The following is a 26,742-nucleotide window of genomic DNA, read 5'->3' as shown; positions in this document are numbered from 1 at the left end:
TTAGAGACAAAGTTGTAAGAACCACAACTGATAGTGGATCCAACTTTGTCAAGGCCTTCCACATGTTTGGGGCACAAAATGATGCAGATGAAGATGAAGATGAAGCAGACCCAGAAACTGACCTGACTGACCATATTGACTACCATGAGGCAAGTGCAATTCTTGATGAAGACTCTGGTTTGGAGTATCAACTCCCGCCTCATCAGCGATGTGCATGTCACCTGCTAAACCTTGTGGCAACAACTGATGCTGCCCTAGCAGAGAGCATGAATGACACCTACAAGAGGCTCTCCCGTGCAACCTTTGCAAAATGCCAGGCCATTTGGAACAAAACTGGCCGGTCTCATTTGGCTAATGAAGTGGTAGAGGACAAGTGTGAGCTACAGATCTTTCGTTCCAATGCAACACGGTGGAATTCAACCTACCTTGCCATTGAAAGGATAATACGCATCATTGATGAGAAGGGGGAAGATGCCATCAGGAGCATTTGTGAGGAGTTCAAGGTGAAAATGTGAGTAAAATTGGACACCTACCAATATGGTTGCAAATTTTGTGAATTTTCCTTAATGGATGGTTAAAAACGTGAGCAGACTCTTAATATTAAATCAGAAGATCCCTATTATAGTCATGGTAGGTTTTGTTGTTGTGTCTTACAGGTTGAGTCCTGCAGAAGTTGCATTCCTAAGGGAGTACTGTACCACCATGAAGCCACTGGTGAAAGCTTCAAACATCCTTCAGTCTGAGTCCACTTCCTTTATTGGATGGCTCCTGCCAGTAATTCAGCAACTACTGTCCAAACTTAGCAGGCTGGAGACATCAAGCAAGACATGCGTGCCACTCATCAGAGCCCTGCAAAATGGCCTTCAAAAGCATTTTGGAGCGATGGAGGATCCAGAGCTGGCTGCAGCTGCAGTCCTCTTACCCAAGTTCAAGACTTCCTGGACTGACAGAGCAGATGTAATAGAGGCTGGTAAGGATTCATGTGATCCCATTTTTGTGTATTTTTACATTTGAGCACATGCTTAAGTGAGTATTTCACCTAATATGTTGTAAGTTATTGATGGTCTGTCCTGAATACTAAACAATCCTTTTTTGAGGATTTGCCGATTTTAAATTTGTGTTCAGGAATAATCACTGAAATTTAAATAACAAAATTGTGTTATCTACTTGCAATTACAGCCTTGACATACATCAAACAACATCTTGAAACGACAGAGCATGAGAGTGAGGATCAGCAAAGAGAGTCATCTGATGAAGATGAATTCTTCTCCAGACCAATCTCCAGAAGGCTGCAAAGTGCAGTTGAGCTTGATGGTTATCTTGCTTGTGCCACAGACACCATGGAGCTGCTGCACTCCTTCTCAGCCATCAAAAACCTCTCTCTTAAAGTGAACACTGCTCTGTCTGCTTCTGCTGCGTGTGAACGACTTTTTAGCTGTGCTGGTTTACTCTTCACAGCCAATTTTTATGGATTTGCTTCAAACTTCATAACAATACACCAGGCATTGGGGGACATGAATACCTAGGTTGGCTAACCATTTGACCTTGACTTTCATTGTTAGCACCCAAGCACCTGCTCCGTTGGCACTGGCATCTACCTCTAATTTGAAAGGACGTGCAAAATCAGGGGCAGCAGAGATGTCGGCCGTACGTGTTGTTAGAGGAGCTTGCCAATAGCCCTTCAACAAGTCCAGTTTAGTAACAAACATTGCAGAACCGACCCTATCGACACAATCTTCCATACTGGGAAGAGAATAGGAGTCAGGTTTGGTCACGCTGTTCACCTTCAGAAAATCCATACAAAACTGCGGGGTTTTATCCGCTTTAGGCACTAGGAGACACGGGGAACTCCATGCACTAGAGCTAGGAACAGCAAGACCATTTTCCAGCAGATAAGAAACTTCTGTCTGGAAAAGAGCACGTTTAGTGGGATTCACCCGGTAGTCATGCTGTTTGATTGGAGGGTGGTCCCCTACATCATGCTCCAGCACAGTGGTACGGGAAGGAGTGTATTATGTTTCTCTGAACCACGGGGGCAATCGTGGTTCAGGGGATTGGGAAGCTCATCTTGTAACCGGAAGGTTGCCCAGCTCTGTCCGTCTTGGTCGTTGTGTCCTTTGGCAAGACACTTCACCTAACGCCTACTGGTGATAGCCAGAGGGGCCGATGGTGCGATATGGAAGCCTCGCTTCTGGGACGGCAGGTGTGGCTACAACTGTACCTTGCCTCCACCATGTGTGTGGATGTGAGAGTGAATGAATAGTGGAATTGTAAAGCGCTTTGAGGGTCTCAAAAAGTGCTATATAAATGCAATCCATTATTATTATTATTATCATTAATACTGTATACTATACATTAAGACAGAGAAGCCCCAAGAATCAAACGAGCCCCTGTGAGCAAGCACTCAGCAACAGTGGTAAGGAAAAACTCCTTTTTAACGGGAAGAAACCTCCAGGCTCAGGGAGGGGCAGCCATTTGTCGCAACCAGTTAGTGTTGAGGGGAGGGAGACACTACAAAATACATACTGTGCAGGGCTCTAGAGTGCGACCAATTTGGTCGCAAATGCGACCAAATTTTTCAGTGGTGCGACTAAAAAACAAACAAAAAAAAAAAATCTCTGCAACTCTCCATGTGGTCAACAACAGACACACATTATGCCCCTATCGTGGACTAAACCAATCAGAGATAGTCAGGGGCGGGACCTCTCTGATTGGCCGTGGTCCAGTTGAAAGTGCAGGTGGAAGAGAGAGGTGAGTAGCTTGAATAAAGCGATATCAATTCATTAACGGATTCCACACAAAGACGTAAACACAGAGCGGACCCCACGGCCTGAACATGGACACGCTGTCGGAGCTTAGCGATTCTGATGCGTCGGGCCCGCGCTGTGTTTCCGTCTTTTTTGCGCTGATTCTGAGCTGCAGGTTTTGTCTCTCCAACCAAAATTCGCCGAGCCAGCAGCAAAAGAAGCAGCAAACTACGCTTCACATTTGATCAATGTCGTCATGAATTCCCTCTTACTTTTGCTGTTTTGCTTCCACCACAATAAAAATCACACTTCATGCACAGCTGTCTCTCTCTCTCTCTCTGTGTAGTTCAAGAACAGTTTCCCGTCTCAAATCTCTGTTTTCTGCATTATTTATTCGCTTATTACCCACCAGTCTACCGTTGTTTACAGCGCTGTCGGCTGCTGTCTTTTTCTTTTCTTTTTCTTTTTTTTACTTAAATGACCTCGGACAAGAAAGCCTAATTTCTGCTGTTCAATACTGAAGAAATTTAAACTTCTTAAAATTATGCAAAATTGCAGAATATTGCAGAATATTTTTAAGGTTATCTGCTATAAAACGCCAGACCAGGAAAATCTCCTTCATGTTTTTCTGTGTTTTATTCTCAGTTACTTTGACACAAAGGCATCTGCTGTGATGTTCACAATTCTGATGAAGTCTCATGTGTATCAGTACTGATAAATGATCAGAATTATAATATTTCTGACTGTCTGAGGCTAAATTGAATCGAATCAGGACTTTGAGAACCAGAATCGAATGGATTATAGAAATCATTGATGATACCCAGCCCTATAGTGAGCAGCCTAGGCCTGACAGAAGTGGATGTAGCTGTGGGTAATAAGAAAAGATGAAAAGAACTATTGATAACTTTTGTGTTAAGTTAAGGCCTGATCCGTCTGAAATTCATAGCCAGCTCTGACACGGTGCCATCAACCTCTGAACGCTGAAAAAGCACAGTGTATCCAGAAAACACATTATATGCTGCAATAAATGCACTGCCCAAGTGTCCCCTCTCCCCACTGCCTTTCAGCAGCAGGCAGCAGCAAACAGGTCGTCAGAGGAGCCAAGATGATGATTAAGTTTAACATTTTCTACAATATTGACAAAGCAATTTAAGCACAAGTTTGTTAGTTAATAATTTAGAAATGAATATTGTCTGTATGGACTTCCCCCCCCAAAGAAAGTGCACATGTAAAACTGCGGTGTTAAGCGATGCGGTTGAAAAATTTGAGTGCGCCTAACATTTGTGCCGGTACGCCTAAATTTTTAAAGTTAGGCGTACCAGTGCGTCCATGGCAAAAAGTTAGTCTAGAGCCCTGCTGTGTAGAGGAGCCAGAAATTAATCATAATCAATGATATGGGTGGTGTACAGAGTAGGAGAGGTGAGTGAAGAATAACATTCAGTGCATCATGAGAAGCCCCCAGCTGCTAAGGCCTTTTGCAGCACAACGAAGGGACGGCCTAGGGTCACCTGATCAATCCTGGCTGTAAAATTGATCAAAAAGTTTCTAATCACTATAAACTTTTTGATGAACTTACATAATTATTTACAAGCTGGAAGGCAAAGAAACAAAAATGTACTGACATTCTCAGAGCAGACAATAAAACAGGCAGTGTATTTTTACAGTTACAATTTTGAGGACAGCTGATAGAACAAAGTACAACAATGCTTTTATGCTTACCTGTTTGAACAACAATAAATATATTTCAAACAATAAATATATGCTGCAGTTACATTTTTAAAAAGAAACTCCTACATTTGACCAAAGATCGTCACTGATACGGTCACCAGGTGATGGTTTGAGCCTCAGCTGGGGCCTTTCAATGTGGGGTTTCTATGTTCTCTCTGCATGTGCATGGGTTCTCTCCAGATTTTTTTCGTACATTTAAAAGTAACTAGTACTGTATAAACTGTGTGTATGTGTATAAACTGTCTGTATAAACTGGCCACAGTTGTGAATGAGTGATGTGTAGCTGCCTATTTCTCTATGCTGGCCCTAATAAAGTATTAGAGGTACACAGCTGGCTCAAGGCCCCCTATAATATTGCGTTCACACAATATTAAGCAAAGTCTGAAATTCTAAAACTATATAGGCTCAAAAAGATAATGTCAGGTACACAAAAAATTGCTCATCATTGAATACAGAAGAGTTCAAGTTGTCCCTGACAGGAGACATTAACATAACTTGATGCACATTAACTGAATTTGAAAACACTCCTTTTAAAATGGAGATATGATGTATCCCTGATTATTTGCAACATACGTATTGTCATTTTCGTCTACTATAGGGCAAAACATAAATACAACATTTTTGAAGACAGAGATATGTGATGCACAGAAACATACCTTCCAAATCCTCAAAAAAAAAAATCTACCTCTTTGCTAGGTGATGTGTTTTAAAATCAACCACAATTTGCACTGTGAATATTGAATGTACCACTTCTGTTCTGTTTCAAAGTACTGCAACATATCAGCCTTTTTTTTATTTCATAGTCATTCCTTAAATAAACAAAACACTAACTCAAAAGACTAACATGAAAAAAGGAAGTTTACGCTTTTTTCATTTGACCTTTCTAAGTTTGTAGTGTTTTATGATTCTTAACAACTTTCTCAGAGATTCTTTGATTTCTCGTGTCTGAAGAACATATATGATAGGGTTCAGCATTGGAGGAAAGACTGATGTCAGAGACAGGTTTATGATTCTGGCATTTGGCTCTATGTTTGCGCCTAGAGTAAATGTGATTAATATTGGGAGGAAATAGATTGCCACTAATGAAAGATGAGCTGTGCAGGTTTTAAAGCCCTTCATTCTTTCTCGAACTGTGGCTACTTTAGCTAAAGCATAGCAGATACACAGATAACTCAACAAAACAATTGTAAGAGGAAGCCAAAGAATAAGAGCTGGCAAAATCTTAGCAATTACATAGCTGGGTGTATAATCATTGCATGCAAGCCGGTACATCTGACCATGGTCACAGAAATAGCTTTTAATAACAACTGATTCACAGAAGGAAAGCCTTGTAAGAAGGCCAATTGCAATTAGTATAAAAGTAATGGCAGATACCCAGAAAGAGGCAATTAAGAGAACATGAGCTGTGAGTCACCTTCAGTGATAATGCAGTGATAAACAATGCAGTACATGTCAAGACAGTACATTATGCATGAAAAAAAAAAAAAAAAAAGATTAAGAAATGTGGGGGTGATTAAACAAAAAGATATCGAGAACCTTTGGCACCATAGCAGAGTTACCTAACAGATCAACCAATGCAAGATTGAAAACTGCAATATATTTCGGTGTTCTTAGATTGTGATCCAAATATATTGCAGCCATGACAGCTGTGTTGCCAGGACAGAAATAATATAAACAAAAACCAGAAAGGCATAATAATATTTTATATTAGGAATGCCAATAAATCCACTTATAATGAAAAATGCAGGACGCAAAAAAGTGATATTTTTTCCAAGTGCAGAGTTAAAAAAGTCCATTGTAAGATTTCTGCCAAGCTTATATTGCCCAAGTGCTGATGAGACAGGTGGCAGCACTGGCTGACTGGGTTTTGTTATGCACATACAGTACACCAGATGATGAAGCTCTTGCATGCTTTAACTGTTTGCAGATCCCCTCAATGTTTATCTTCAGGCATGATCCCATGAGTGTATTCTGCAACCTGTTTTTTCCACAATAATTGCAAGGTGTTTAAAATGTACATTAAATTCAGTTCAGTCACCTGATTATTCAAACCAATAACTGCTAATAATAACAACAGAAATTCCAAAATATATTATAATATATTTATTCATATATATGCTTTTTTTTTTTTTTTTTTTTCAAATTTCATGCAAACGACAAATTTCAAAAAGGTTTTTTCAAAAATTTCAAAAATGGATTTGAGTTCAGGGCTTCTTTTGTCATATCTTACATTTTATATTGTTCCAAATGTTTTAATTAGTTAAGGAGTGTTTAATAACTGGACTTGGTCTCTGTAGCGATGCTGTTACAATACTGGTAGAATGTGATTTGGCATCATCTTGTTAAATGCTCAATTTGGCAAGGCCTTTCTTGAAAAAGATTCTTTCTTTATGGCTTCATATTTTGCTTCAAAACTGGTATATATTATTCAGTGTTAATTTGATGTTTACAACATGCGATTAAGCCATAGCATCCTTTTTCTTAAAATAACAAATTGCAAGTGTATATATGCACACGTATGCACACATAAGCCAGTTTGATAATGTACAATTTTAAGGAGTAAATAAGATGGCATATCGTCAAGTATTTTTTTAATAATTATTTTTAGTATGATGAAAATAATTCTTAAATCCTCTTATACAGACTTACTCGCTTAATCATGTTTGTTTCCATAACAAATACCCAATATCCATGAAGTCAGCGAGAAAACAAATCATTTCACAAATATTTTGGGAGGCAGCCAGCAAGAATGGTGTCGTGCCGATACCAACTTTAATCTCCATACTTCTTGAATGTCACAAGTAAGATGTATGAGGAGAGTGTTTGAATGTTTTATTTAAAAAATAAATAAATAAAGGGAATTGAATGCTATGACTTTGAAAACTGAATTTGAAGTATTTATATGATATAGAACACCCACAGAAGTACAGCCAAAGAACATTAAACTTTTTGGATTTTCATTTGTATTTACACTCAGGTGAAGTTTCCCATTTTATATCATCGGTTTTATACAGTCCCATGTAGGCTTCTATAAACTTGGTCAGCACTTAAAACACAAACTTATCTACTATTAGTGGATTTAGGTGCTTCTTTTTGAATGCACAACCACACATACAATAACAGTATGCATGAAGAAGAAAGAATAATTAAGAGCCTATACCTGTACCATAAAAGTAATAGAAATGAGGAATGAGACAAAAAAGGAAAAAGACTGCTGCTACTCTATATTATTACTTTTTTTTATAACTTTTTTTTTGAGTTACATTGTTACTCCAACAAAATACAAATGAGGAAATTTTTAGTTACATTTTAGATTTTTGTGCTTAACTGATGGGTAAAAAATATGTTATACAATGTTCTAATTAGTGTGAGCTGCATTATAGTAAAAAAAAAAAAGTCAAGGATACACTCAATAAGCTGCAAAAAAATGTCTACTCATTATCTCAATGTACTACTCAATTATCTACTCAATATCTACTCACTACAGTACACACACTGTGAGAAGCCCTCTTTAAACTTAAAGAGTTTTAAGGCAAAGGAGGGTGGAATTGACAAAGTCTAATATGAAACCTTGTATTTGATGCTTTTGCTCCCTTGCAAGAATAAGTGTCCATTATTACAGTTCTTGGCTGTTGCTGTCTTTTGTCAGTTTTTATTCTGACACTAAATTTTTAGATCATTTTGCGTTTCGGTGAATGAAGTAGTTATATTGTTTATTGTTCCAAATGAAATCTTGATGGTTTGGCTGCATAAAAGACTGCAATACTGTGGATGAAATACTTCGCCTACATATTCAACTTAAAAAGAAAAAAAAAACTAGAATGATAGAATAGAAACTTACAAAGGTTTAAGTCTAAACACTTCCAATTTAGCCTGCACTCTAGATTTCATCAATCTTCTCAATGATTCTTTGATCTCCTGTGTCTGAAGAACATAGATTATTGGATTTAACATAGGAGGCATGACACTGGTCATAGAAAGGTTTATGATCCTTGCATTTGGATGTATTACAGGCCAAAAAACATACACAAATATAACAGGAAGGAAATAAATTGCCACTAATGAAAGGTGACCTGTGCAGGTTTTAAAAGCTTTCACTCTTTCCCTAAATGTAGAAATTTTGACAAAGAATAACCGATACAGCAGTAACTTCCCACGATAAATGCCAGTGGAAATGCAAGAACAAGAATTATTGCCAAAAACCCAATTATATAATTAGGGGTAACATCATTGCAGCCAAGACGATACATAGGACCATGATCACAATAATAGCTCTGAATAATCACAGACTTACAGAAGGAAAGTCTTGTGAGAAGGCCAACTGCAATGAGTGTAAGAGTGATGGCCAAAAGGAAGAAAAAAGCAATCAAAGACAGAATGACCTTGTGGCTCACTCTCATTTGATAGTGCAGCGGGTACATGATAGCCATGACTCTGTCAAAGGACAATACAACTAGATTAAAAGCCTGCATTGAAATTAAAGTAAAGCAGAAAAACATGAAAGTCAAGCAGTTGTTGTAAGAGATATAATAATGGTTAAACAGAGAAATGTCAAGAACCTTTGGCACCAAAGCACAGCTACTTAACAGGTCTGTAAGTGCAAGATTAAAAACTGCAATATATTTAGGACTTCTCAACATACGATCCAAAATTATTACAGTCATCACTAAAGAGTTTCCCACCACTGAAAAAATGTAAATAAAACATAGAAAGACGAAATAATATCTAATATTAGGTATGCCAATGAACCCACTTATTATAAAATATGCAGATTGCACAAAGGTGGTGTTTTTCTCAACTGCTGAGTTCAAAAATTCCATTAGATAACCCTCTGTTAATCTTCTATAATTTTCTGTGCTCTGTCTTCTTACGTAACCTTTGTTCTCTGAAGGCTGGCTCCAAACATGAACAGACCAACTTTGTGTTATGTTAGTTATAGCAGCAGTCTGTTCCCTTGTGTCAACCATTCAGCAGGTCACAGTCACTTGGTTCACAAAATAAATGGTTACAGTAGAAATGGGTCATTCTGCTGCTGGTTTTATTTGATATTTCAGTAAAATTCAGTTTATCAGTATACTTAATATCACCTGTGAAGGTTCAAAGGGCTCCTTCTTTCCTGTTTTAATATCTTAATTAATATATTCAAGTTTTAGTTTTCTGTTTAGTTTTTCTGTTCTAATGTTTGAAATTTTGGATTCCTGTTTTTTTTTTTTTTCCATTGTTCTGTGGTTTGACTGATTTGATTGCATTGTAGCATTGCTGAATCTGGTTCCTGTTCTTGGCTATTTTAGTGAAGAGTTTTTGATTCATGTCTGGCATTAGAGTTGCAGTCAACTACATCCCTGTGCGTCTGTTTGCGGCTCCCTCGCTCTTGTTTTGTGTTTACACCTTGGTCCATTTGCATTTCCTTATCTTTAAATCCTAAGTGTTAGCATTCATATTAGTCTATTAGTCTATTTTGATTACTCCCTGTTTTACATTAAGGTTATTTTTTCTTTCATGTCCTCTCCCCCTGATTGTCCTGACTGTTTTCACATGTCTTGGCTCCCTTCTGTTTCTAATTCCCAATCAGCCCTTAATATATACCAGTGGCAGTTTCTTCAGGACAAGCAAGGCAAACACTTCTTGCCTTGTCATAACTTTAATCTCACACTGCTCTGTCATAAAGCTCCTCACCTGTGAATTAATATGTGCATCAAACATTTTTATTATTGCCATTGTGGCCATTGTCAGCTATTGCCACTGAAAGCTGCACTTACTTAAGTCTCATAACAAAGTGTCGTCTCTGCCCCTGACAGCGTGTCGTACCCCATTAACAGTGACTGGAGCTGTAGGTTCTAAGGGCAGCAGCTTGTTTCTGGTGGTTCGCGCATGCACATTGTGGATAAACCAATAAAACAGGCAAGTTGAACAGGTACAGGCTCAGCAACACTTTGCGATCTATGGGAATATCTCAATGTATTACATGTAACTCAGCTGTTTTGCCAAACTCTCCCTTTCCTTTCATTAATATTTTAATCTCCCCTGTACAGTAGATACATCATACATCATACATCGCCTTTGAATTCAGCTGATAAGTTTGACTTATCTGACTGTTTTGTTTCGCTGAATGCGCCTTATAAACAGACCCATTCATCAACAGTGCGCCTTATAATCCAGTGCGCATTATGGTCCAAAAAATATGGTAGGTAAATAGTGGAGGAGTGGCTTTATAATAAAGCTTATTTTTTGTTTGTGTTCAGGGCACTGAACACAATCCAGATGTCACACAGCGGAAATTTGTGTTAGTTTTAGGGTTTATGTTGTTTTGATTGTAATATATTGGTGCATACAGTACTGATTTTATTTGCATGGTTTTACCCTGATATATATATTGCATGTTTTAGTGTTGTTGCATGATATCATTTTAATCTACTGTGGACTGGGCAGACAATAGCAGGCAATTGTTGAAGTGTGGGCATGCCCTGAGGCAGCCTATTAGCCACCAAACAGACTTGATAAAGGAGAGGGTGAGCGCAGAGACTGGAAGGAAAAAACGCGTGCAAGCCAGCGTGGGCAAAGAAGGACCTGCTGCCTTATCGTGGGGTACGACGGGTCATTCGGAGACGGACCGGCCAGCATAAGGCGGTGTTACGAGGGAGGCCGTGTTTGCAGTAATCGAGAGGCCAAGTGTGGAGTGCGGCTGGGCTGTGTGGCAACGCGCCCGTTAGGAAGAAACAGGGCTGAGAAAGGAGGTTCCTCCTTGGTTTTCTGGCTGGCGTGGTCTCTCTCTCGGAAGAGGAATTCCTCGCCTGGTTTTAAAGATAAGAAACATTTGCCTGAGCGTGGCCAGACAGTGGTATCACGGGACTGTGGGGGAGAGTTTTAGTGTATGAGAAACATTGTATTATATATTTTTTTTTGAATAGTGTATATTTATTCCTGTTGGCAGGGATTTTAGCATACTGAAAATGTTTTTATTCCATAAAGGTCCTTTTAAAATTGTGTTTGTAACTCTGAATTTCTTTCTTCTTGGGAATAAATGGTGTATTTAAGACCTGCACTTTAAGGCACACCTAGATAACTCTACCACTGCATCGACTTTACACCAGAATTCCTCTTTGTCTTCTGGCATGTGAGGCATACACACTCAAATTTCAACATCATCCCTTTGATTTCCAGCTGCAAACTCACAGTCCCATATAACACTCCTTAGTGCTCTTCAACAATATTCATATACTTTTGGTACAACAATTTCAAATGGGTGGCTTTGGCTCAGGAGGTATAGCAGGTCAGCTAATAATTGGAAGGTTGGTGGTTTGATCCACATCTGCTACAGTCTACATGCCAAATATCGTTGAGGCACTAACCCCAAGTTGCTCTCTGATATATCCATCAGCGTATTAATGCATGTGGATGCTAGAAGCATGTAAACACTAAATATCCGCCTGTCTTCTTTCCATCCAGTTCTCTCCCTTTACCAACCAAGCTACATGTAGCACCCTTGCTTTCACCTCCCTTTCACATGGACTATTTTCTTATTTTCTTTTTTTCTGTTCCTTTGACTTCAGCCAGCAGTAGCAAACTTTTCACCAGCATCATGTTGGCGAGCAGCGCTGGACCTGAACTTCAAACCATTCTGACGTCATTCTATACGTTTGATTAAGCAAAGATTTTACACTAGGATCCCATACATGATGAAAATCTCATTTGTCTAGGCTAGGGACTAGCACTAGAAGTACACTGATTTATGACACCTCCCTTCATAGCTGGTTTCTGAAAAAGATGGCATACAGCCACTTACATTTTAACATCAAAGTACTGGAGAATAGTGTTACTTTTCATTGGTCTTCTATGTAGTTAAAGCTTGAAACCTTGGAGTCGCTTTATGTTGTGCTTCTTGGTTATTTAACACCTGATCTGAATAAACTTCAGATTTAATTGAATCCTGAAGTGCATAAACTCTTCACCACACACTTATGGCACACGTAGTTCTAAGGTGTTGATCTCAGAAACAATATGTTTGTTTTGACAAATGCTAACCTAGCTCAGATACGAGGGACAAGTTTCAGTTAAATACATCCATCTTTATCTGTGGCACAAATTGCAGAGATACTTAAATAGAAAAAAAAACATGGCAATGTATTATCCAGAATATTTTTCATTATAAATTAGGTATAAAACATGAAGGGGTGTGTATGGAATCCAAATATAATAAATCTGATATATGTTTCTACAAACAATAGCTTGATTGAGTATACAGATTGTATACATATATAATCACACAGCTTACCTCAGAAATACTGTAATAAAGTAAAGTCTCAATGAACTTGACTTCACAACAGTCTTAACTCCCTAGGTTGGAAAATTTCTGTTTAATGAGACTGTTAATGAGTTGTTTGTTGCCACTGCTCTCACGGGATGATGTAATGTCCTGAAAGGTTAGGTAAACACTTCAACAGCCAAGGGAGAAAGATTAGGTAAGTTGGTAGGTAAGCAGAAAGAAAACAAGAATTACACTGACTCATAAAATTGAATACCTTTCATGACATGGGTGTTAAAGAAAAAAGGGTGTCATATCCCATTGAAATCTTACAGCCTAACAAGGCAAATTTACATGTGATTTGTAATAATAGGCAACTTAAATTTAATTGCCTTTTGACTTGAAACGGGGCCACTGCAGAATTTCACGGCAAGTCGAATTTATTCATTAGCACATTTTAAAACAACACTTTTGTTACTGTAGTGGTGCACAGCAGAAAGAATATGTATATATATACATATATATACATATATACACATATATACAATTAATAATAAAACAGATTGTAAAATTTAAAAAAAAATATAAATTAAAGAAATCAGAATTCAGTCTAGTTGAAAAGCCAAAGAATAAGTGCTTTCAAACAGATTTCCAATTCAGGAGCACGTATTGCAAAGGCCTGATTGCCTCTATGGTTTTATTTGGAACTTGGAACAGTTAAGCTTTGTTTGGCAGACCTCAGTGATATTGCAGGAGTGTGCAGGATTAAAACATTAGAAAGGAAATGAGAAGCCAACCTATGCAAAAATAAACAATAAAATCTTAAAATCAATTCTAAAAATGACTGGCAACCAACACAAGGAAGCCAATATGGATGATATCTGGTCTTTGTTGTATGTGCCAGTTATAACCCAAAATTAGCCCAGATGGAAAAAAAACATATTTAAATGATAAAAAAAGAGACAAGAGTATTTATTCTCTTTATTTTAACCGTTCACATCAACAAACTGTCAGTTCCTATGACAATTGAATGCACTTCTCAGTTCACCCCATGTGGGGGGCACCTAGTGCAACAGCCAATCAGAGCCTACGCAGGCCGCATTCACCCTGTCAGCTAGGAAGTGAGGTGAAAGCGCATGGTCCTCCCGGGTTTTCCCATCTCAGCAACAGGAGTGAAGGCATCTACTGCTTAGACTGAGAAACGCAGAGAACGAAAAAGAGGAAAACCCAGAGTTTGGGGAAAAGGAAAAGAAAGCGTACTTACCTGCTGGAAGTCCGGAGCCGAGTGACTGGGTGAAGGACAGAAGTAAAGTCGGTAAGACGAGCGTTATTTTGATGGAAATAAAAACTTGTAGAGACTTACCGTCGTGGTCATGCTAATGCTAGCTCGGTTTCTCAGAGGCTAACCACTCACCTTTCATCCGGAGAGCTGCTGCAGTTCCGATACTAATATGTTTGGCTTTGTGAAACAGAGCAATGGTGGGAAATATGTTTCTTAGCCTCCCTGAAGCTAATTTTTGTCAGTTCACTGTGAGTTTAAAGTAACCTAGAGTAAAGGGTTATTGAATTACTGTTTACATGAACAGACAAATATTTGAGTACTTGAAACTGAATGTTGTACAGCTAAAAGAAAAGCAGAAACTGTGAGATTCGAAACAATTTAAGATGTATATATGAGGCTGATGCAATATTTTGATTTTACATTTGAACCTTAAACAAATGCATCTGAAAATGGACTGACTAGAAATGTAAATTGTTTGACAGGTTTTTGGAGAGGACCGCAAAGTCCGAGGACCAGGACAAGATTCAGGTCGTGACAGATGGCGAGCCAACCACTTTGAGGACAAATCACCACGAAGGAGAGACACACCTACACACTACACTTACAAGGAATTTCAAAGTTGGCTGTTGCCAACATAACTCTAAATTCTTAAAGGGCCCCAATAAGTACTTTTATTTTGGTTAAGTGTGCACACTGTTCATTTGTTTTCTAATAATCCAGGTCATTATTTCATTTTATACTTTTTCCTGTACAAATTGGCTACTCTAAAGTTAAAATTGTGTCTGAGTCATTATTGCTGTTCAGTACTTTGGTTCCACACAAATTTGGTCTCTTCTGATTCTGGCTAGGGTCCAAGTAGTTATTGTACTGTAATTCTCTTTAAAGTTGGTTACACAAACCTCAGCCCTAACTGAGGATTTTGTACCAGCTCGACCAAGCAATGAAAGATTGACATGTGAAGACTTAAGATTGTTCCAATAGTCAAGTATCGATTAAATGAAAGTTTGAATAATCTTTTCAAAGATTTTTTTGAAGCAGAGATGCAACTTCACATTGGTTGCCACCTGACTGACTGATAATGGTGGGACGCCTGTACCAAAATTGCCTGTTCTGATTTTGTTTTTGTCCCAGTCAAGCCCTGGTAGAAGAATATATGAGGGTGTCTGAGTGTCATTCAATTCAATATGATCATACAATACTCATACTGGTACGGGAAAATAAAATTACAGATACAGCCACTTTAAATGGCAGACTCATTCCTGACAGGGCCATAATAGATACCTGGTGGTTTATTGACCCACTGCCGGCTGATCCATGACTTTAATGATATTCCCCGCATGTGACGTGTACAGTGCAAACAGGAATGTTAATGCACCCAAGCAGCATTTATGAAAACCAGTGCATCCACCAGGGGGCGCAGTGTAACTGGAAGTTCATTCACTTACACACGTCGCCCCTACTTGTGGCCTGTATATTGACATGAGGAAATATAATGCAATTCGATACTTGAAGATACTTTTTTTGTTAGTTTTGTTATTTGTTTGTTGTTGAGTGCAACAACAAACAAATTTGAAGGCAGTATGAGCAGGGAGTATAAACATGTTGAGGGACTGGCTGTTAGTTCAGTGAGAGAGTAATTAGTAAAGAAAACGATTTTCACTAGCAGTCAAAAATTAATGTGTACACTTATGTCTGCATTATTATTTTGTTAAATAAGTGCTGCCATGTGTCTGGACAGAAAGAGAGTACAAATTTTTATATTTGGTAGTTCAATGAAAGACTTCAGTTAGTTAAGAGACTACCCGACAGAAGCTTTGATAAAAGCGTGGTTTTGTGCAAACTGTGCAAAAAGCAGTTTGCATACCACTAAAGGACCTGCAGCGAGCACAGAGGCCGTGGGAGCTGTAAGCCTCAATTCAAGTACCAACAAAAGGTGTCAGCAGCCCAAACTTGATGAAATGATTGGCTTCAGGACCAAAAGCAGTTAGTCAACATCGGACAAACTTACAATTTCTCTCGCAAAATGGATTGCTCTGAACTGTAGACCACTATCAGTGGTAGAAGATAGGGGGTTAGAAAATGTGCTACAGTTAGCGTCAGGCGATCGAACTTTCCAACTACAATGCAGAAAGACTATTTCACGTACAATTCAACAGTTTTTTGACTGTTAGCCTTGCCAATACTGGGTTTAGTGATGTATTAGCAAAATGTCACAAGATAGTGGGTCACTTTAAACACAACCCTGCTAATATGGAGGAACTACACCAGGAGCAAACAAGACTGGGGCAACAGAAAGAGCCACTCATACAGGATGTTTCCACAGTGTGGAAATCAAGAGGCTGTTTTTGCTGCTTTAGACAAACAAAAGCACAAGCTAGTCATTTTAACACCATCAGAGCTGGTAAAACTCCAATTGCTGTGGACTGTCCTTGAGCCATGCAGTAAAATAAAACTATTTCAAAAAGCTCTATAGTGGACAGTTATTGTGTAGATTAATAATTACTTTCTTGAACTGTCTACTACAGGTTTGTATCTGAGCTTCTTGGAGGTGAGATATAGGTTTCATGTTCAGTGGTTTTACCTGCTTTCTGCCATTACACCATGGAGATCTCCGATGATGACTCAAACTACATGGTGAAATTTAAGAAATTTAAGACTGCCTTCACAAAGAACCTATCCCAACATGTAGCTACATAAATATATATATATTAGGGGTGCAACAATACATGTATCTGCATTGAACTGTTCGATACAGTGCTTTCGGTTTGGTACGCATATGTATTGAACAATACAAAATTTTTAATTTATTTTATCAACTTCTGACGATGCTGTCTGTGTTGAGCACTCAGTGGATCTGCATTTGACTACTCCGCCTAGGCTGCATTGTCAAGCGCAGATCCACTGAGCGCCGCCCATATGTATTCACTCAAGCTAGTGAGACAGAAGATAAGCTCGTTGCAGCATGGCAGCTGCCTCAATGCTACCCAAAATTGAACCTCCTCCACTGTCATTCAGATCTGGCGTTTGGAACTATTTTGGTTTTCATGTGAAGTATGACCTTGATGGTAAGTGCGTCGTTGACAAAAGTACAACAGTATGTCGGATGTGCCACGCAATGCTCAATTACATCAGTGGGAACACAACGAATATGACTGCACATTTAAGCCAACATAACCCTAGTGCAAAGACAAGTGGAAGCAGACAAAAACAACAACGAGCACGCATACTACAAACTTTACCCGAGTCATTTAGACAGCAGTTAGCACATGATTCTAAGAGGGCAAAAGAAATGGACAGGGCAATTGCTACTTTTATTGCTGTCGACACAAACCTATTTCACCGATACCACAGTTTCTGCTTTGTACAAGGAGACAAAAGCCAAATTAGAGACGGCGGTGTAAGCAGCACCCGCTGTTGCTCTGACCTCAGACGGCTGGCTGTCAAGAGCTACACAGACACGCCTCATCGAAAGTCACGCCACTGACGACTTAGCCAAAGGTCTGTCAGAAGCTGTGGAAGATTGAAAGTTAGTGTGACCAACTGTGACAATACCTGTAACTACTGACAATGCTAAGAACATAGTTATGTGTGTTTAAGAAAAAAAAACAACTGCTGCAGCTTAGTGAAGAAAAACTGATTCAAGATGTTCCAACTAGGTGGAACTCCTCCCATGATATGATGGAAAGATACCTTGAACAGCAAGCTGCAGTGTATGCTGCTATGGCCGACAACACTGTGAAGAAGAGTATGAAGAACATTCAGAATCTAACTCAGGAAGAAGAACAGACAGTGGCTGAATACCCTAAAATCTGTAACAATCATGATATGTGAAGCATCATCTCCAACAGCATCCATGATCCTGCCACTTAAAATGCACATCCTGAACTTTATGGCATTGTCTGATGACAACAGCCCAGCAGTGAGAGATGTAAAAAAAAAAGATCAGGGAGGACCAGAAGCAGAGATACATTGATCCTTCCCTTCAGAATTACCTACACAAGTGCACAGCTTTAGATCCTCGATTCAAGTCCCTGTGACACTTGGATGTCACTCAGCTCAGAGTCTATGGAGCGCTCACCACGGAGATTGTCCTGAGCACTGAACAAGTAGGTATTTTTTTTTTCATTTTTCAAATTTTATTTTGCTACTGCATGATTTATAAATACTATTTAACCAAATACAATTAACAGTTTGGTTGTTTATATTTCCTCAGGACCAAGCCGCAGGCACCACAGAAACTGTGACCTCCGCAGAGACTCAAGCAGCAAACTCTTCAGATTCGCCATCAGCATCTTCACCAGAGAAGAAGTCGACAATGAAGGAGTTGTTTGGAGAATTGTTCATGGCACAGGAGCCAAGGACCAGGTCTGCAGCCGAAGTGGCAGAGGAGGAAATAACTTGTACAGGTTAGCAGACTGCATTCCCACAGATGATAACCCACTGAGATGGTGGAAGGAACATCACAGCTTGTACCCTCATCTTTCCAAGTTGGCACAGTGTTACTTGGTTGTACCTGGAACCTCTGTCCCAAGTGAGAGGATGTTTTCCACAGCAGGTGACATTGTCACAGCAAGCAGATCTGTGCTGTCAGCAGAAAATGTGGACATCCTAATTTTTCTGAAGAAAAACATGAAAATTGAGTAAACTATTTTTTGGGTTGCATTTAAGTGGGCCTTTTATTTAAGTTGTTTTTGTTGTATATGCAGCTAAGTGCTAGCACTCCAGAAGATGAGTGTGAGGGGAGGTCCATCAGAGAGTGGTTCATTTTATGGTGACCTGATATGTTTAATATGCTGCTGAGACTATACCCCAGAAGAAGGGTATAGTATAGCTTTTATTTTGGAAAGAGCCATTTCTCTGTAATAAACTCTCTTTTCCACAGATGAGTGATTTCTCCATCAGATAGATTTATTTTTTTAATTTTTTGTTGTTTCAGCAACATTTAATTTTAAAACTGTAATTTTGAGTTAAAAGAAATAATTATAATTTTAATAAATTACAAGGCATGAAGATTTTCTTTTGTATCGAAAAAATATATAACTGTGACACCAAAGTATCGAACTGAACCGAACCGTGAATTTTGTGTATAGATAGATAGATAGATAGATAGATAGATAGATAGATAGATAGATAATTTATTCCCCCTCAAGCTCGGGTCCTCTACCAGAGGCGTGGGAGCTTGAGGGTCCTAGTCTACCAGTAGCTGGTGTTTTGCACCTCTGCTATTCTTGCCTGTGTCCCAGTCATGTATTGACCCATGTGGCTGTTCATCTTAGCTGCTAAGATGCCTGACCTGTACCCAATCTCGGGTGTCGTCCTGGCTCACCCTTGCCATAGCATGTGTGTTGTGCCTTGTCAATCTCTAGCTGTGAGAGCAATCCCTTCTTCTGAATGTTGAAACTCTGAGCTACTAGTTGTTTCACGGTCAATGTGGATGTTGGATATTGAAGATTCCATCCTATTCATGTAACGCCTTTCGCCGGGGTTACTTGCGTAGTAGCATTCCAACAACGCCCTATTTTCGTCCCTTGCCCACCAATGCCTTCTTGTTACAGTAGCCCACTTCTCATCAGGGTGCCCTGGTTCCTCAACACCTGACACGGACCTTGTTGATCCAGGCAACGAGCCGGCATTCACATTTATCTCTAGAAAGTGAGAACACATTTATCCTTTTTTATCTTTTTTTTTTTGGTCTTTTTTGTCTTTATTTGATAGGGACAGTAGAGACTGACAAGAAATCAGAGGGAGAGCTGGGAAGACATGCAGCAAAGGGCCACAGGTCCTATTCGAACCCAGGCCAGCCACTCTCAGCCATACGGCATATGGTCACCTGCTCAGCCCACTAAAGCTAAACCAGCACCCAAGAGCATATTTATTCTATATTGGCTTCTCTTCACTGGCTCCCCGTTAAATCTAAAATCAAATTTAAAATTCTGCTCCTTACATATACTCTTGAATAATCAGGTTCCATCTTATCTTATTGACCTTATAGTGCCATATCACCCCATTAGAGATCTTTGCTCTCAGTCTGTGGCTTACTTGTGGTTCCTAGAGTATTTAAAAGTAGAATGGAAAACAGAGCCTACAGCTTGAACAGTTAAAATCCTATATCAAAGAAAGAAAAGAAAAAAAAAACATTTACATTTGGAAACTATAGCGTGTGGAAACACACACGCACACACACACACACACACACCTATGTGTGTTAGTAGTTATGGGTTTAAAAGGCTTAGGCCTTTTTGGAATAGGTGTACAATACACTTAAGGGAGACACATGAATATAAACACTGAGGGGATCTGCAGATAGCTAGAACTTCATCTGGGGTACTCCAGTTTGCATAAGAGAACCATGAAGTGCAGTACTGCTGTCTGCATTATCAGAGCTTAGGCAATATAAGACTGTAAGATTATTTGCCAATGGATCTTTTCAACTCTGCACTTGGTAAAAATATCACTTTTTTGCGTCCTGCATTTTTCATTATAAGTGGATTTATTGGCATTCCTAATATAAATTATTATTATGCCTTTCTGGTTTTTGTTTATATTATGTCTGTCCTGGCAAACACAGCTGTCATGGCTGCCATATATTTGGATCACAATCTAAGAACACCGAAATATATTGCAGTTTTCAATCTTGCATTGGTTGATCTGTTAGGTAACTCTGCCATGGTGCCAAAGGTTCTCGATATCTTTTTGTTTAATCACCCCCACATTTCCTATAATGACTGCTTGACATTCCTGTTTTTCTGCTATGTATTCCTTTCGATGCAAGCACTAAATCTGGTTGCACTGTCATATGACAGAGTTATGGCGATCGTTTATCCACTGCATTATCAACTGAAGGTGACTCACAGGTTCATGTTCTCTTTAATTGCCTCTTTCTGGGTGTTTGTCATTATTGTTGTACTCATTGCAACTGGCCTTCTCACAAGGCTTTCTTTCTGTGAATCAGTTGTTATTAAAAGCTATTTCTGTGACCATGGTCAAATGTACCGGCTTGCATGCAATGATTATACACCCAGTGATATAACTGCTTGGATTTTACTAGTTCTTATTCTTTGGCTTCCTCTTTCAATTGTTTTGTTGAGTTATCTGTGTATCTGCTATGCTTTAGCTAAAGTAGCCACAGTTCGAGAAAGAATGAAGGGCTTTAAAACCTGCACAGCTCATCTTTCATTAGTGGCAATCTATTTCCTCCCAATATTAATCACATTTACTCTAGGTGCAAACATAGAGCCAAATGTCAGAATCATAAACCTGTCTCTGACCTCAGTCTTTCCTCCAATGCTGAACCCTATCATATATGTTCTTCAGACACGAGAAATCAAAGAATCTCTGAGAAAGTTGTTAAGAATCATAAAACACTACAAACTTAGAAAGGTCAAATGAAACAAGTGTAAACTTCCTTTTTTCATGTTAGTCTTTTGAGTTAGTGTTTTGTTTATTTAAGGAATGACTATGAAATTAAAAAAAGGCTGATATGTTGCAGTACTTTGAAACAGAACAGAAGTGGTACATTCAATATTCACAGTGCAAATTGTGGTTGATTTTAAAACACATCACCTAGCAAAGAGGTAGATTTTTTTTTTTTTTTTGAGGATTTGGAAGGTATGTTTCTGTGCATCACATATCTCTGTCTTCAAAAATGTTGTATTTATGTTTTGCCCTATAGTAGACGAAAATGACAATACGTATGTTGCAAATAATCAGGGATACATCATATTTCCATTTTAAAAGGAGTGTTTTCAAATTCAGTTCATGTGCATCAAGTTATGTTAATGTCTCCTGTCAGGGACAACTTGAACTCTTCTGAATTTAATGATGAGCAATTTTTTGTGTACCTGACATTATCTTTTTGAGCCTGTATAGTTTTAGAATTTCAGACTTTGCTTAATATTGTGTGAACGCAATATTATAGGGGGCCTTGAGCCAGCTGTGTACCTCTAATACTTTATTAGGGCCAACATCTATTTCCTCCCAGTATTAATCACATATTTACTCTAGGTGCAAACATAGAGCCAAATGTCAGAATCATAAACCTGTCTCTGACATCAGTCTTTCCTCCAATGCTGAACCCTATCATATATGTTCTTCAGACACGAGAAATCAAAGAATCTCTGAGAAAGTTGTTAAGAATCACAACACACTACAAAATTAGTAAAGTCAAATTTAAAAAGTAAGAATAAATTTGGCATAAATATTTTTACCCCTTTGTTTATTTAAGGAATGCATATAAAATAAAATAAAAATGTTCAAGTATGTTTAAGTACTTCCAAACAGAACCCAAATTACAAATGTCCCACTTCACGGGGCAATGTGCATTTGATTTTAAAGCACATCATGTAGCAAAGATTTGTGATTTGTAATTTTTTAAGCAACTGTAGTTGTTACTGTTAGGACCAACACAGAGAGACATACAGATACTTATTCACAACTATGGCCAGTTTATGAACCATTTATCATTACATATACAAAATAAATAAAATAAAAAGGAGTTGACAAGTCATGTATGGAAAGGTGAAAGATTGGGTTCAAAGCAGGGACCTTGATGCTGTGAGGTGATAGTGATAACTAATAACATTTATCTTTAGCCAAATGTAAAGGTTGCCTTTCTGAGATGTATGCATTGCAACATGACATATGCTTGTTTGTTTTTTTTTTTTTAAGGGAATTCATTAAAGCCCCTATATAACTATATAAATACACTTTAATGACTGTTTAAACATATTTAAACATTGTCTGCTCTGAGAATATGTCAGGAAGCATTCAAACTTCTTTGTCTTCCAGCTTCTATGTGGATATAGGGCACCTTTGATTACTGTTTCAAAGAATGTCCAACCAAAATGTAAATATAATGTAAAGGACTGACTAAACTGGTAGAAACCTAGAAACTTTATTTTTTGTGGCAAATAAACTGAATCATTGTGTAGTGACCCGATTGAGTAAATTCTACTCATAACTCTATGATCACATGGTTTAATGAAGAGGAACAGACAGCTACTAAACGTGACAGACCGTGTGGTTATGTTGTAACATTGGTTCTCTGAGTGAAGACATTAACTAGCCAGCTTTTGAGCTGCTCCTCGTGGTTGTGTGCTATATAAAAGTTGCCAGCCAATAGAAACAAATTAAATGTAGGGAGTTTTTTTTCCCCTTCTGTGTCCCTGCTGTTTGTTGTTATCAGTTTTTATTTGCAGGCAAGGTTTTCTACTTCTTTGTACATTACATACATACTTTCAACAACTTCCCACCAGGAATTTTTGAGTCCTTAAGTTGATGCTTTGATTAGCATTCATTTGCACTGTACAGTTTCTGAGCATAAGTCCGGTGCCCCAGCCACCCTCACTTGGGGAACTGGATTGGGTACAGGGGGAGGCTGGACTGCAGCCACCCTAGGAGCAGAAACAGGGAGCGGCTGGACCCTAGCCACCCTCATCTGGGAAATTTTGATGGGTGCGGGGAAGGCACGACTGCAGCTGCCCTGGGGACAGAAACATGATTTCACAGTTTCTTCAGTCATTAAATGGAGCCTGAGCAGAGTCTCAGTCTCTGGGAGAGCTGATTCGGCCACACAAAAAACATTTTCAACATAAATGTCCATGAACACTAGGGTTGGGCGATTGGACGAATATATCGACTATCTTTATAGTCGATATATTTTTATATATTGACTTTATATATACTTTATATATTTTTTTAGTGTTGTCAGCATTAACGTGCCGTCATCACGACTAACACGTTTAACAATTAACCCATCTGGAGCGCAGACTGAGTCAAAATCCCTGAAATGTCTCTGTCAACGCATTTTGGGCAGTTTGTCCAAAGTTTTTTCATTCTGCACTCCAGATGCGCTCCAGCCCTAAATTTATGGGGAAATTTGTTCGTCCATGTTTGGACTTCTGTGTTGTAAGCACGCAAATCAGTCCATGCGTGATTAAATTGCTCTATCCATTAAAAAGTCTGCGCATGCGCAAATGTATCGCCCATGGTCGATTATTGGACTGACAATTGTGGGTTGGAAGATTTTTACATATCACCCAACCCTAATGAACACCCTGTTTATAAGTCTATTACTTGGTTCCAAGTCCCACTGAGAATACATTGAACTCTTCACGGCAGGTTCCAAAACAAAAATGTTTAGGCCTGGGTTCAGTTGGCAAAGCAATAGACAACAAAGGCTCATTGCTGGCTGGCTCAGAATCAGTGTTTCTAAATTCAGAAACCACCAGCTTGGCAGAGCACTGAACAATCATCAATCAGACTTCTTAAAATCAGACAAAACAGTTTAAGCTCTCTCAGCTATACAGAGAACTGGAGGTGGAAAAACACAGTCACACTACGCCGGGAGTTGCTCAGGGGGAGACTAGACTCCGGCGAGGTGCGCTAGCAACACGGATGCCACTTCCTCTTGGAAGAGGCAACGAGGATGCCAGGCACAACTAAAGGTGCCGTGGGAATAGGCTCCCCATCTTCAGACCACATGCCTGCCGAGGAGTTTGTCCGTTGCTGTGGTGACATGGACTTGGAAGAACTTGAGAGGCTTTGCTGCAGCAGCGGCAACATGGATGTTGAAGGGCTTAATGGTAGTGATAGAGCTGGTGAGTATGGCGCTGGGGAGAGTCGCAGGTTGCCGACTCTAATCACTTCAGAACAATGACGTTGGTGGTGATGCTGGCTTGCTGTTGCAACCAAGCAAGCCAGCATCTCAAGACAGTAGGCAATCCATAAAACCTGGGTTGGCCATAGCAATCTGGGCCAGCTGAGGCCCTTCTCTTCTCTAGTGGAGAAGATCCATATGACGCGGAGCTGAGTAACACAGACACTAAAATCAAAATTGTTGCTGAACTAAATGTGTGCTGGGTCCAACATGTTCACGTGGAAACAAAACTTGACTTAATTGGAAAACTGGAGAGTGATACAAACGGAAGACAGGAGTAAACTAAAGCAAAACTAACTAAGACTAAACTGGGAAAACTGAACTAAACTAAACACTAGGGACATGTAACATTAACTTGGAAAACTTAAACATGGAATACCTGAGTGTTGCGGGAATTGCCGTCTTGTGTGTGGCTGGGTGCAGTGAGGAGTGTATGTGATGTGTGTGTGAGCATGCGCGTGAAGGAAACGCGGGGAGCGGAAAAAGAAAAGAGAGAGAGAGAGTGTGACACGGGTAGAGAGGGCGACCGGGAGCAGCGTTCTAATGGGCTACAGCCTATGCATTGTGCTTTGAAGTGTGCAGCGCTGTTATTAAAGCCTCATCTCTTCAGTACTCTCCGGTGTCTCGGCTGATTTCTGCCTGCCTCACTACTCCACAAAAGTGAAGGGAGTTAACCCCGAAGGAGGAAAAACTTCGGCCCTGGAGGAAGCATCTCCCCTCGCGTCTCCCGACCACGGTCAGGGGACTGACGGCGAGGAATGGTTAACACTGGCGACCACGAAGGGACCCTTTCACGCTGTCAAAGGAGTGGTGAGCACTGAGAAAAACCGACAGGCTAAAGCGGCTAACGATAAAGCCGAGTGACCGTAATTACAAGTGTATTGGCTAATAGCTAAGCTAACTCGCAATGGCCGCTGCTCGCCATTCTCGGGAAAACTACCGACTTGAGACCAATTATTCCAACCCATTCATGTCGCTGACCAGTGTCTCCGAGGGTGCCGCGAGCATTAGGGAAGCTAACAGAGACAGAGCTGTGACTAAATGTGAACATATCAACCCATTCCTGTGTGCCGAAAGTTGTACTAACACACGCTAATGGAGAGGATGTATTCGCGCCGCCCGATAGTCCTGCCTAGCCGCAGTTTTCCCGCACGAATCCCTTCGTCGATGCTGAATGCCGCAGCTACGGCCGTGAGGGAAACACAGGCAGCAGCATGAACTATTATCCAGCTCCTACTCCCCAAATGAAAATGCACTATCCAGACTCAAACCCATATTCCCCCGCTCACATGAACAGTTTTGTACACAGCACACCGGCTCAATTTAATGCAATGTTAAATACACCCATGCAATGTATGCCTTCCAGTAGCCTTAATGAAGCCATAAGCTATGGGCAAACCACTACACAGCATAAACCCCGCTCAAAACCAGGCAAGACCCACTGTGTGCCCCATCAGCCACCATCTGACAGTGAAGAGGACGGTGACCCTAGAGAGAGAGTCCCCACTCTACGTCCGGGCCAATATGACGGCACCACACCGTGGAAGGAATTTCTGCACAGGTTTGAGAGCTGCGCTGAAGCCAACTATTGGTCAGAAAAAACAATGACAACTCAGCTTAAATTCTGCCTAGTTGGAGCAGCAGGGGCTATTATCCACAGAAATCCCCGCTCATCCAAATGGGATTACCGCCGCCTGGTGGACGAACTGGAAACTGCATATGGTCCTTCTTCTGACCATGCAGCTGCTGTTGCTGTAGAACTGAGGCAGCGAGTGCGTAAACCTGGTGAGGCCCTGCATGTTTTCAGAGATGACATTTATGGGAAAGTGGCTGCTGCATATGGTGATAGAGCAGAGATTGAACAAGACTCTATAGCTGTTGAAGTTTTCACCAATGGGCTGGGTGATGCAGAAATAGTACAGAAGTTGCTAGAGAGGCACCCAGCCACACTTGCCTGTGCATACGAAATAGCCCACCGACACGAAACCACTAAAAGGGCTGCATCTTATGTAACCAGTGCCATGCAGCAAGGAGCCCGTAACTCAGCTGAACGCCAGCCCCGAGCTGCTGTGGTCAGAGAAAAGGA

At 39.8% G+C, this 26,742-nt stretch overlaps 2 protein-coding genes and 1 pseudogene across 2 annotated transcripts; 1 reads left to right on the top strand and 2 right to left on the bottom strand.

The window, feature by feature from the left end:
- Positions 1 to 5,345: 5,345 nt before the first annotated feature.
- On the bottom strand, positions 5,346 to 6,271 carry LOC109203817 (olfactory receptor 1J1-like; annotated as a pseudogene).
- A 2,298-nt stretch (positions 6,272 to 8,569) lies between these two features.
- On the bottom strand, positions 8,570 to 9,295 carry LOC109203818 (olfactory receptor 1500-like). The gene has a single exon (XM_025910835.1). The coding sequence runs from the start codon at positions 9,293 to 9,295 to the stop codon at positions 8,570 to 8,572; it is 726 nt and encodes a 241-aa protein (XP_025766620.1).
- An 11,069-nt stretch (positions 9,296 to 20,364) lies between these two features.
- Positions 20,365 to 21,388, top strand: LOC100700951 (olfactory receptor 1-like). Its single transcript, XM_019363653.2, has one exon. It carries the CDS (start codon positions 20,417 to 20,419, stop codon positions 21,386 to 21,388), a length of 972 nt encoding a protein of 323 aa, XP_019219198.1. The 5' UTR covers positions 20,365 to 20,416.
- The last annotated feature ends 5,354 nt before the right edge of the window (positions 21,389 to 26,742 follow it).

The sequence above is a fragment of the Oreochromis niloticus genome, linkage group LG10 (assembly GCF_001858045.2).
Source record: "Oreochromis niloticus isolate F11D_XX linkage group LG10, O_niloticus_UMD_NMBU, whole genome shotgun sequence".
In the NCBI taxonomy this organism is placed as follows: domain Eukaryota; kingdom Metazoa; phylum Chordata; class Actinopteri; order Cichliformes; family Cichlidae; genus Oreochromis; species Oreochromis niloticus.
Note: the sequence above shows the minus strand (reverse complement) of the source record. Positions and strands in the feature narration are given on the sequence as shown.